Genomic DNA, 13,632 nt, shown 5'->3' with positions numbered 1-13,632 from the left:
ATTCTCTCAGCCCCAGGGGAAGGCAATGACAAACTTCCTCTGAACAAATCTTGCCTTAGTCGCCATAAGTTGGAAAGGACTTGAAGGCATACAACAAGAAATTACTTATCATCTATTTTATTTAAAGAAGGAGATATGACCATGAAAAAGAGGGTGGCTTGCTTAAAGGATGGCACAACAGTGTCAAGATCAACAGTACCTGCAGGATATTTTTTCTACTTATACAACAGAGGACAGAAGCCACTCCAGATAAATATTAATACAACCCAGGGGATCATCCAAATTACAAGATCAACGGCTGCCTTTGGATGTTGTTTTGCTTTGAGAAACCACCATTCTTGTAATTAAAAAACTGCTCCTGCAGATCCAACTGTGCATTAATGTGGGAGGAAAGTGTTGACTCATGATTCAAAACAAGTCAGGGCAATTGTGGCCACACTGTTTCTTCAAAATTAATTTAGATCCAAAAGAAGCCATTTCTGAAGACCAGCAGGTCCCCCCTGCTTGTAGGAATATTGAAGTTCATTTAGAGACTCCAAAATGCAATTTAAGGTTCATGGGGGAAGGAAGGTTACTTAACCTTCTGGATAAATTAACTGCCTGCTCCCCTGTTACTTTGCAGAGTCAGGTTTAGGATTTAACAACAGGAAATTCTCATCAGGCCAACAGGATTCTAGAATTATCATCAAGCCTACAGAAGTCTACATAAAGTTGTCAAATGTACACAGTACTGCAGATGATTTCCATTATCTCTGTAAGTCCAGTACAGAATCCTCAATAGTGTATTTCTATTTATCTCCTCTTTTCTACAAAATCGAGATTTTTCACATATCTGACTTGTAACATTTCTGCTGACAAACTGCAGAAACACTTCTATTGATCTGAAACTGCAAAAGATCCAGTATTTGATGAAGTTGTCCTGGGAGGAAGCAGCTAGGATTACTATAATTAGGATTACACAGCCAGCCTGATCTAAACTAGAGTATGATCTAAGTGGTCGCTTTGTTGTTACCACTCCTTTTTCCTGTTTGTAAACCAACACAAAGCAAACAAAGTGAAACCATGGAAAACATTATTCATCAGAAGCCTTGGCTTGCCTAGAAGATTCCTGAAACAGACACATCTGTGGTAGGAGGCTCTGGGATATAGCAACTTTGAAGTAAAAGTGTAGCTTTAGCTCTCCACCTTTCCATGAGTCATCCCTTCTGAGTAACATCAATATTAAGACTGAACTGAGTCATATATGGAGTTCAATTAGAAACTAGGTGGTAGGATCACATCCATGCTCAGCCTGGAAGCTCACTGTGAGATATTGGGCAATCTAGTAACCTAAACTGCCTAACAGGATTATGGGAAAAGTTCATTTTTCAATCTTGGTTCCCAGAATCTTCAAGACACAATGGCTATGCTGATAAGGAAACTCAAGAAAACTGTAGTTTTCTAAAGTAATGTTTTCAAGCTCTGGTTATTTGAGAATAATCTTTTGCAATACTCGGTGCATTCCTTGAATAAAAATGGACAATTCAGATATAGTGTAAGGTCCTGCAGATGATCTCTACATCTTGTTTGTGACACAGCTCATCCACAATTAAAGCTAATCACACCACCAATTGCTTTCTATTCCAGTACAAGACAAGTAGCAGTTATACAATATCAGATTAATTTATGTACTTGAAAACAAGGATAGGGTATTGACCAGGTCCAATACCACTCCAAACTTTGTTCAATTTTGGCAATTGCAAATATGCCATTTGGAATCTGTGAGTCTGGTTCCAATTATATCTAATTCACAGCCAATACCTGACACTGTACAGTTGTTTAGCAGTATAAATCAGTGCTAAAATGAGTATGTTCCCACTTAGTCAACTGAGAACAAATGTAATGCTGTAAAATGTTTCTTCTGGTGGTATCCTTAACAAGTGATATGATGTTAAACAAGTGATAAAATAATGTTATTTGAACTAGCATACATGGTTTAATGGTTATATTTTAACACATTCACCCCACATCTCTGTCCTTAGCTTTGTAAAATAAGATTAACTATCAACTGAATCTACGGACTTTAAGCCCCTAAATGAGTCAGATAAAACTGCTTCCTTTACAGGATTCTTTTTGTGGGGGACAACACTAATTGAAGCTCTGGAAAATCAGGTTGATGGCTAACATTTTAGTTTTCAGAGATCCCCAGAGTAAGTGCTGCCTTCTAGAGAAAATGGCAGCAGACACAAAAAGTGACTGCCACTTTATTTTGTGGCAGCCATTATTTTTACTAAAGGCTTTTCAAAATGTGTTACTCTACAAAAATAACCATGGTGTTTGCCACCCCAATGGAGCTTAAGTAAATTCTAACACCACAACTCCTCTCTCACACCACAAACTGAGAATTCACAACCGTCCACATAAACACAACTTGATTATACTGAAGGCAGCCATATAACCGCACGAGCTGCTAATATTATTTCCTTGGAGGAAGTTAAATTCCCTATTGTTTCTGCCTTTAAGATGCTGTTTCAAACACATGTGGGTTCAAAGGGCAGAGAAAATCTTCACTTACCTGAGCATCTTGCTCCACTAGCTTCTCATTAACCGGGCCATCATGGTCTCTATTAGCCTAAATGGGATAAAAAGCAAGTGCAGGCTAATGAATTACATGAATTAAAATAATGATTACATTTAATATAAAAATCAGTCCAATCAAAAAGAACTGTTAGGGCAAAGGGGGCGCTGTACTAACCTTCGTTTTGTGCACCTCATGTGTACTGTACCATCTATACCAGTATTCTCAGATGTTGTTGGATTGCAACTCCTAACATTCCTCACTATTTAGTATGCAGGCTAAGGCTACTGACACTTGTAATCCAACAAGATCTGGAGTGCTACATGGTTCCCACCCATAGCCTTTGGCATTTTCTGACTTCAGTATGAAGATAATCAGACTACGCTAAATTTGGGTGAGACAAGGCATTTGAGCTTTTTGAACACTGAATTCAATAGGTCCAATAGCTGAACCACCACGTTCTTACTGTCAGTCTTAATGAAAGGCCAGCACATTTACAATACACATCCCTCTTATAGTAAGAAAAGTAAGAATACTCTTTCAGTTTGTTGTTTAATTAGGATTAGCAGAAATTGCAAAAGCAGTACAAAGTAAAACTGATAATTTTGTTCATCTTTAACATTGCACTAGTAAAACTGAGGCTCCAAGTTACAGATTGTAGCGAGGAAAGAAAGAATGGACATTATTCCCTTCAAGACAAGAAGGAGGAATGAAGATGACCTGGGAGGTGGGGTTGTTTGAACTTTCCTCATTCCCAATTTTTAGTTCATACATTCCCTCCAACCATCTTGGAATAGAAAAGGTGTATATAAATTGGGCAGATCATACACTCAGTCATGTATCTAAGCTTTGAAAAGTTGCTTTTTGGACTTTACTTCTAGAATTGCTAGCCACACACAGGATGGCTGAGGGAAGCTGGGAGCTGTAGTCCACAAAAGTAACTTTTAAACACAGATATTACTTTTAAAATAAGCAAAAAGTAATGGAACTTGTACTGTAGTAAAAAAAAAAAACTTACCTGAAGAAGAACTACCAACATCCTCTGATAATAACCAGAGGTGTCTGATGTTATATGATCTTCTAGGTCAGCTTCATATTCTACAAAAGACAAATACAGAGCAACCATTAAACACAATTTGAGCTAGTTCAGTGTTTTAAAAAAGAAATAACCAAGAGTGTTATTTGTACTGGTAATGGCTTTGTGAGACATCAGCAAAGACAGCAATTGATATCACATGGAAAGAAATCTGCCCAGGCAGGGCTAGAGGAACAGGCTCCATTATAGCAAACTGATAGGACTCTCCAGATAGTTTGGGATTAAAATTTCCATAATTCCTCCTCTTTTGCTATGTCATCTAGGTCTGATGAGAGTTGTAGGCTAAAACTATCTTTAACTATCTTTAAAGTCTATGGGGATACTCTTCAGGTTGTATTTTGACAGGATGTGTGGACTAGTGTGCCTTAGCTTTACTCTGCTTTTTTATATTAGCAGTTCATAGTCTGTGCCAAAATCTGACCTTGGCCTTGCTTTTGCAGAGAGAATGGACCTTCTCCATCTTCTGCCTCCAATTATGTAGTTCATTTAATTTCCACATTGGCCATCAGGTGATGTCCATGTGGTCTCTTTGGATGCTTGAAGAATTTTTAAAAATTACATATTAAAATGTAATTAAACTTCCTAAAAATTAAAACAATTTAAGACATTCAAAAAACATATCTAGTACTGAGCAGCATGTTCTTCTGTAAACATCTGAAGACATCTAACATCTACAAGCTGTGCATTTATCTGTAGGTAGCAATCTATCTGAGGATTCATCTACCAGTAAAAAGCCCACAAGAGTGACCATCACATACAAAAATGTAAATTAATTTCCACTTTCAGTTCAGAGTTACAGATTAGCATATTGGATGACTGCGCCCACAATCCTGAGAATGGCCAGTAATCATGTCTCACAGGTTCTGGAAGTTATATTTTAAAATAGTAACTTTTCCAAGCTCTAGTTCTTTGCTTGTAAATATAATCAAGCACAGCTGCTTATAGCAAATGCAATCTGCCAACAATGCTATTTTCTCAAAAGTAAATGTGGTCTGAATGGTGCAGTAAACTAAAACCTGTATCCAAGGACCCACTCACACTGTAAAAGTATAGCGCTATTTTCCACTTTAACTGGCATGGCTCCATCCCATAGTACTGTATCTTACAATTTGCAGTGTTGGAATTTAGTATTTTCAGCCAAAGAACTTCAGTGCCTCCCTAAACTACAAAGCCCAGGATTTCATAAAACCAAGGCAGATAAAGTAGAATCATAGTGCTATAATTGTGTAATATGAATGGGACCCAAAACAAATATGAAGGAATAATTTTCTCAACTGGAAAAAACTGAAGCAGTGTCATATTCTATGTGTTTTCCGTACCCACAAATACAAGTGTCTTTCTGAGTAGAGATCATAGTGTTTTACCTTGCTGATAAACTTGTTTTATATTCCGGATTTCAGCAGGTGTTCTAGAAGCAAGAATTTCAGTCAGGACTTTTTCATTTGTTCCTGCCCCCTGCAAAGAACAGAATCAACAGATGAGATGCTATATTTGCTCACTTTACACAGTTAATATTAACCCCCCACAGGTTGAAGGAATGGGGTAATTTTTTTTCTCCAGCCTCTTTTTAAACTCTAAAATTTCAAAATAAAGACTATATTTATTGCATTTGTTGTTGTTGTTGTTAACCACCTTTGAGTCAACTATGATTCATGGTGACCCCTTCAGTAGGACACCTCCAAGCCACCCTGTCCTCAACTGCTCTTTTCAGGTCCTGGAGGTTCAGGGTTGTGGCTCTCTTAACTGAGTCTATCTACCAATAATAATAATAATAATAATAATAATAATAATAATAATTTTATATTTTCCCGCCTCTCCCAAGTGGATCAAGGTGGGATTACAACCCAATATCAATATACAATATCTAGTATGTATACATTTTAATTATTTAAAATAAGATTCCCTTGAAATACAACCACAACATTCATGGCTTGGAAGTTCTGCTTTCAGAACAGCATGTGACTCACATTGATACATGAAATCCCATAAATAGAATGCATGCCGAGCTATGCAAGAAATCTGTTGTAGTTAACAGTTGAAAGAAGAACTCTCAGAACACTGTCCTTTAAATAAAACGAAAAGAAAATTCTTTTTCCTAGTAAACTTGCCAAATGATTGCTTTTAGTTAAAAAACCACAGAGTAATGGTCTTTCCCTCCTATCTTCCCAGCAGTATTATCAACATGGCAAACTTCCAACTTAGCAATTAAGACAATGAGCTCATAACATTTCTCTAATGTGTACACAGGAAATCATGTGCTTCTGTCTACTCTTTTTTTTCCCCTGTACAGCACTGTCCTGAAGCAAAGCATGTAACAAAAGCAAAGAACAGGATTTAAAGATTTTCCCCACTGTTAGTTCTATAGCTACTGTGATCCGATTAATATAACATCCCAATTAAACATGTTTACTAATTACTTGTAAAACTGTTGAAGTGTTCTTGCATTCCTAGTATTTGTTCGCCATTTAAGACACAAAAGATGACACCAGTATTTGCTTAACACTGAGATGTAATGTTTAGGCTGATTAAGACTAATGTTTTCAAACCTACTTTGTTTCCTTTTCTATGTGATTTTTCTAATGATTGTATATAAAGATATACTAACAATACAATACACAGAAATTATTATTACATGTTAGGCCATGATCTTTAAGCTCTAAATGCATTGATGAAAAGCCAAGGTTTAACTTGGTTCTAAAATAAGGCCTGTATAATAGACAGATTGACAGATCTACAAATATACAGCATTACACATAGGAGTTAAAGAGTTTCTCAAGTCTTTACATAATGTATAGCTCCCACTGATAGGACACAGAGGATTGGCACAAAGGTAAATCTCTTATTAGTAGGCAAATATCTACAGGAAGAAGTGCTTCTTCAAGGACTGAAGTCTCAGGCTATCTTGTTCTTAAGAGGCAAGTCTACAAGGACTATATTTTAGAAATCAATCTTTTTTATTTATTATTATTATTATTATTATTATTATTAAAATTTATTTACAGAACACTGTAAAATTTGCAGAGCGCTTTTTACATAGTAGAGGTCAAATAAAATGAAAAATAAAGCCTGCCAAGCAGCACACAATCTAAAACAGCAACATTACAAAATTAAAAACATCTCTAAAATAATACAAACTAGTATAAAAGGAAAGACAAAGAAACAACAAATTAGCAACCAGTAATTTGGAATGCCCCCCGGACCAAAAACGTCTTGAAATTAGCTAAGTAAGTAATAGTTCTTAGTTGTGTGGGGATGAGATTCCAGGCATGAGGAGCAGCACAGGAGAAGAGGCAGATTTGAGCAGGGAAGAAGGAGAACCTCGGCTGGGTCCAGATTTGTTCTGCCCAACATTTGGGGGATTTCAAGGATAACTGTGATACCTTTTTCTACTTGTCTGAATATTCATATTGCCTGAAAATGGGGCAATGAATCCCTTATGATGTGAATTCCAAAACATGGGTGCCACAACTAAGGAGGTTTGTCTACATATCCTTACATCCATGCTTACAGGAGGCAGAGGATGAGCAACAAGGCCTCTCACATTTACCACAGTAGACAGGTTTGTGAGTGACTCAATGGCCTTCAGATATACAGGCTAACAACTGTTTTTCATGCAGGCAGGTTTCCAGATGTTTGAACCAGTTACAGTGCTTGGCAATGATGTGAATTCCCAGTTTGGGGTAGTATGCCAAATATGTAGTTTCAGTTTTTGGGTCAGGAGAGTAAAGCTACAGTGGAGTTGTAAGGTCAGTAGCATGGAAAAGAAATCAATGCCTGCTTTCGCCAGACTTCAGCTTCTACAAAGATCTAACCACTTGCATAATACAACCAAGGTGACATGAGTAAAAGACCTTTTTATTTATTAACATGGTTGATATAATCATTAACTGTTGACATAACCTTAATTACAAAAAGTATCTGCTGGAGTCTTGGGAAAAGAAGAGATTATAAGGCAGAGAAGTGCATCAGAATTATAGCTTTCATGGCTGGCCTTCCTTCTACCTGTCATATAACTGATTTTATTTCTTAAGTTAATATGAAATCACAGTCTTTAAGGTTTTCTCAGCCACATCCCATGAAGTTAAACAAGCCATTTCTCTCTCTTCCTTCTTCTCCAAATTCCAGGTTGAGGGGGAAATCAATATTTGGCTATAATGTTTTGCTCAGAATGGTTAGGCCACTGGAATGTCATCAGCTGCCCTGATCATATCCATGGAAGGGCGGGGTAGAAATAAATTTATTATTATTATTATTATTATTTGCATAGCTAAACAGCAGCTGTACTAGTAGAGAACTGGAAAGCATAGATAAGGCCTGGTACAGATGGGCCTTTAAAGTGCCCTCGTCACATGTGAGGGTTGCCTGGTGGGCGGAGCGCCCACAAGCCTCGCAAGCCTCACATGTGACGAGGGAGTAACAATGGCGGTGCCATGTTTACATGCACGCCACCATTGTTATGTAAATGCCGAGCGGCGTCCACACGGCGCCACATGGCACTTATGTAACGAGTGCGCCAGTGGTGTACTCACTACACTGCCACCATGACAGAAAAAGAACCCACTTTTTGCAGGTTCTTTTTCCGCCGGCGGGAAGCCTCGTGGTTTGGTGGCTAAGCCTTCCCTCCGGCAGAAAAATAGGCGCTGGTAGGCCACCCTTTTTGGGCAGTCTGTACTGGGCCTAAGCCACCTATGATGACTGACTATACCAGAGGTAGAAATTATGTGGATGTTCAGATATCATTCAAATTTAATTCCCATCAGCCTTAGCCAGCAGAGGCAATGATGAGGAATGCTGGAAGTTGAAATATCCAACAATATCTGGAGGGCTGAACAGTTCCCGCCCTGGGACTACACAATTGTCTGGCTCAGACTTCTCAAAACTGATCAGAAGGTTCTATGGAACATTCTTCAGAAACAACTCTTCACACCTTGCTGAACCTTCAGGGTTAATTTGAAAGCCAATGTCAATGTGTGTTCAGAAAAAATACTAATTGCCAGATGTGAACACTTCACAGAACAATTAACTATGTACTCTGAGAAAAGCAGCTAAAGTGACCAGGAGCTTGAAACATGCTTCCTATGAAGGAAGGCTACAGGCTAAAGGACTTTTTTGAGATACAAAAAAAAAAAAAAAACAGTTAAAAGAGAAGGAACACAATAACCACTAGTTTCAATGTCTCTGAAGGGCACGATAGACAAATTCATGGAACATTAGGTATGTCACTGATTTAAGCCACTGGCATTCATTGATTTGGAAAACTGAAACAAATTTATTTTATTTTATATATAGCAATAGCAAGGACATTTCTATATCATTTATCAGTGCACTTAAGCACTCTGTAAGCGGTTTACAAAGCTTTTTGTGGGTTTTTCAGGCTATGTGGTCATGTTCTAGAAGAGTTTATTCCTGATGGTTTACAAAGTGTAAGCTAATTGCCCCCAACAATCTGGGTACTCATTTTAGCGACCTCGGAAGGATGCAAGCCTGAGTTGAACTTGAGGCCCTGGGCTCTCTCCTGCCTTTCTCACAATATAGGGACTTAAGGTAGCTAACAACAAATTTTAAAAGAATACAAATTGTAAACACTACAAAAGTGTGAAAGAGTATACAGTTTTTTTAAAAAAAACACACACAAATAAATGATTTGTAACGTCAAAATCATTAAACCTTGAAAATATTAAAATGTATTAACAGAAGGCTGCGATGTGAAGTACTTCTGTTTTGGATACCAAATACTCCATCTGTGTTCCCTTCTCTTGTTTTCTATTCTCCCTCTCCAACAAGAAACCTACTTTCTGTCTTCAATGAGCATGTTTATTCCTTACTGGTCTGTTGGGGGGAGGGAGTTATTTCTCAGTTTTGCAGAAAGCGGGAAGGACATCCTCATGCTCATTCCCAACAACATTAAGGCCTTCGATTTCTCCAGCAATTTCTATGGACAGTTCTCATGACTGTTCCTGGGCACAGCTAGAAAGAGCACCTTGATGTCAACCTGACCTATACTTAGACAATCCTCTGTCCTTTTTGTATCTATACACCTTTTTTGCATCTTCCTTTTCCAGATCTGCACTCGTTTACCAATTGTTTACTCTGCCCCCCTTATTAATGTTCTACAGCCACTTAATGCCCTCTATTCAACTAGGGCTGAAGACTGGGAGGGAAAGGAGGAGATCCTTCACTAGAAATTCTCTCAACAAATTACATCTGGAGGGTGTCCCCGAACTGGTTCATATCTCCCACCCTATTAAGTAATATCATTTGCACTATATAAGCAACAATACTTGAATATATAAAGTGTGAGTGTATGTGAGAGAGAGACCAAGACAACTCCAGGTTCACAGTAGAGCTTGGAAATGTTACTTTCTTGGACAACTATTCCCAGAATTCCACATTCAGCATGTAATCCAAAAAAGTAACTTTTCCAAATTCTGGTTTAGAGGTAACATGCCTCTGAACAGTGTTGCTGGGGACCAAGATTGGCTTTGCCTCCATGACTTGCCACAAGCATCTGGTTGATCACTGTATGAAACAGTATGCTTGCTTAAGTGGACCTTTGGATGAGTAGAGCAAGATTCTGGTTCCCTTTTCCTAACACTATTATAAAGTACATAAGCCCAAACAGCTATGTTGGTAATCATTTTTAAAAAGCTTCCACAGGAAGCAAAATGGCACTCACTGATGTCTGGTCATAAATTTAACATAAAAAAAGTATTTAAAAGTGACAGACTTTTGTCACTGTAAAATTGTGATAATGGTATGAATAACTTTATTGCACACACTCTACTGGCCAGACATTATATTTAGTTCCTACAAAAAGTCAATACCTGATCATTGAGATCTCTTTAAAATTAGTCAAGTGAATAGGGAGATAAATGAAGTCATTAAAATAAATAAATTGCCAAAAAATAATCATGCAGATTAAATTCCATAACAAACTATCTGAGAATGAACAATGGAGGTTCAATTCTAAAGAAAGAACCATTTTAATCTTTTTATTCTGTTGCACTCATTTTACCTTAATGGCATGCTTCAGTGCGTGAGCATCAAAAATATGGGCAGGTCTCATCAGCTCAACCATCAGAGTCTCAAATTTGCCTGTAAGTTCTGACTTCAGATCATCAACAAGATCCTAACAGAAACATAGGAGAATGAGGGGAAATAATGAGAAAAACAGTTCAAAATGTATATTTCAGTCAGACAAACCTAGGGTGTAGTTGGAGTGAGTACGAAACACAAAAGGGGCAGTATACGTTGAGTAGGAGGAAAAAAGTACAGGGTAATGCCAGCAGACTCAAAATACTACCCTTCACAAAATACATATTATATAGGCTTGTCCAAACATGTATGTCTGCATGCAGGCACATACACACAAACTCCCAACCCAACCCAACCTCCTTACCCTGCCAAATAAGGTTTTAAATTCCACAGCAATTTCCTGCCGTTGAGCATTGCTTCTGCTGGTTAGGATCTTCAGGATTGACTCTTCATCAGTCCCTTAAATTATGTAAATTCAAAACAGAGTGATTTACTGCAAGAAGATAAATATCAATATTTTGTATATAAATGAGTCATGAAACATAATTATGCATGAATATTCACTTTCTAGCAATCTTGCATTACTTGAAGAATACTAAATAAATGGCTTCATACAATCTCCAATCTGTATCTTTTCAATTTACAGTAAGAAGTTCAATGACACTGAATTTCCCCAAGAAAATGTTCAGGACAAGAAGAAAACACAGAAATCAATCCCCCTTTCCAAGCATTGCCCACTACCTGATTTTGGCTGTTTCTTTTCCCAGCCTTCTGCTTTGGCATTATTTTTGAATGGCAGGTTTGTTATTAATCCTATTCGACTACCACCTAATTAGCCACCTAATAAGTTTTAATTATGTGACAATGTCACAACAGAGTGAAAGCAGAAACTAATACCCTCACTCTGAACAGGCTCCCCAGTGATGTTATGTTTGTTCTGACTATATGATATCATGAATCCAAGCTAGAGTACCGTATAGGCAATGCTCCTGGCTCACACTTTTTACCAAGTTCTTTTTTTTACCAGGAGCTTTGGTGGCACAGTGGTTAAATGACTGTACCACAGCCACTTCTTCACAAACCACAAGCTTGTGAGTTCAATTCCAGCCAAGGGCTCAGGATCGAATCAACCTGGCATCCTTCTGAGGTTGCTAAAACGAATACCCAACTTGATGAGGACAATTAGCTTACACACATTGTAAACTGCTTAGGGAATGCTTAAGTGTACTGATAAGAGGTATATAAACCGAAGGAGAAGAAATTCCAGCTCAGTATTAGGAGGAATTTCCTAACAGTAAGAGCTGTTCGACAGTGGAACAAATTCTCTCGGAGAGTGGTGGAGTCTCCCTCTTTGGAGGTATTTAAACAGAGGCTGGATGGCCATCTGTCGGGGATGCTTTGATGGAGAGTTCCTGCCACACAGGGGGTTGGACTGGATGGCCCTTGTGGTCTCTTCCAACTCTATGATTCCATGAGAAATGTACTTGCTATTGCTATTCTCAAGAATCATCATCAAAATGAATTTAGGATGTTTACAGATTTTCATGAAATTTGCTCCTTTATTTTGGCTCAGTTCCAACACCAACTTTTCAGAGACACAGAGATCAGTGTAAATCAGTATATTTGGAGCCATGTTCTGTTTTATACTTTGACTCATCATCTGTACATCAATATTTGCATAAGTTAAGCTAACATACTGAAGACATCATTAACATTTAAAGGATGTAAATAGCAAATAACAATCTATAATTCTCAATAAAAATTTCATTTTCTACCGAAGAGTTCTACATAGTAGTGATTTTATTTTAAAATATGGATTTATAGTATTTCACTTACTGGATCTCATGAAATACTAATAATTGCCTTTCTCAGTATGTCACCTTATATTTTGCTTATATAAATATCAATGAACAGATGCTACGTCCATGTGGGAGGAAGGAATCAGACCCAGCCCTAAACATCCTGATCCCACTGATAATACCTCTTCTAATTTTTATTCAGTTAATAACCACTGGTTAAAAATCATAGGAGTGGGAACACAGGTAGACTAAAAGAAACCTTATACTAAATCAGAGCCTAGAGCGGCATCTAGGCATGTAAGGAATCCTCACAAATTTTCTAATCCTCAGTGATTAAGGGTGCCTCAACAAAAGAAGTCATTTAAATGCACATGAATTTTCACAAGAAAGTTCAAAATGCAAAAAGAAAAGAAATCAAACAATTATAACTTCTCGTAATCACACCTAGAGATGTAAATCTTTGCTTATCTTGTTCTCACATGTAAGAATGAATAATTTCAAACATTTTCTCCCAACTAGGTAAAATTATGGGAGTTTCTGTGCGTTTTTCAATGATTTTTCAAATTTTAGGATGGGGAGATGGTTTGCACAAAAAAAAAAAACTCTGCCTTACAAAAATGCTAAAAAATCACAAAAGTTTTCTCTGTTTAGGATTAACTTTTAGCAACAATAAAAAAAAATCTCACAGCTGTTGACTGTTTTCAAAACCAGGTCTCAAGGACCAGGAAATTCACAAGTATTCTTTATATTCCTATTAACCTCTCAGTAGGGAGTAAACTTTTGAAATTCTTTCTTGTGTGAGAGAATGAAATAAGTGAAAATTCGTATCTCTCCTAATAGCCAGTCTCAAGGATTTGAAAGTTCATCCAGCCCTCCCTGGAAATGCCAAGGATTGAATCTGGGACCATCATTATGGAAAGATGGTCACCCATGTGTTCACCCACCAAGCTATGGCCTTTCCACACCCCTCCATTAAGTCCTTGTCCCCAGTCTTCACAGACTTTTATGTGTCAAGCTTAAATGTCTGCAATGGTCAGCTGACTGCTTCTGAATGTTCCCTGAATGATTCAGAAACAGAATTCAGAACAGTCATTTTAGCACTACAACTCTCAGAATCCCCTGTAAGCATGACCTTGGCTTTGCTA

At 37.6% G+C, this 13,632-nt stretch overlaps 1 protein-coding gene across 1 annotated transcript in view; it reads right to left on the bottom strand.

Annotated features, from left to right (window-relative positions):
- ANXA5 (annexin A5) overlaps nt 1-13,632 on the bottom strand; it is a 45,866-nt gene that overhangs the window by 10,276 nt on the left and 21,958 nt on the right. Inside the window, exons 4-8 of the mRNA XM_089525865.1 lie at nt 11,053-11,147; nt 10,669-10,782; nt 5,018-5,108; nt 3,576-3,655; nt 2,555-2,611 (exon numbers count right to left, since the gene is read on the bottom strand). Coding sequence (XP_089381991.1) covers nt 2,555-2,611; nt 3,576-3,655; nt 5,018-5,108; nt 10,669-10,782; nt 11,053-11,147 — 437 coding nt within the window. The remainder of the gene's footprint in view (nt 1-2,554; nt 2,612-3,575; nt 3,656-5,017; nt 5,109-10,668; nt 10,783-11,052; nt 11,148-13,632) is intronic.

This window comes from Sceloporus occidentalis, unplaced genomic scaffold (genome assembly GCF_023333645.1).
Source record: "Sceloporus occidentalis isolate IW3139 unplaced genomic scaffold, rSceOcc1.0.p SCAF_5, whole genome shotgun sequence".
Taxonomy (NCBI): domain Eukaryota; kingdom Metazoa; phylum Chordata; class Lepidosauria; order Squamata; family Phrynosomatidae; genus Sceloporus; species Sceloporus occidentalis.
Note: the sequence above shows the minus strand (reverse complement) of the source record. Positions and strands in the feature narration are given on the sequence as shown.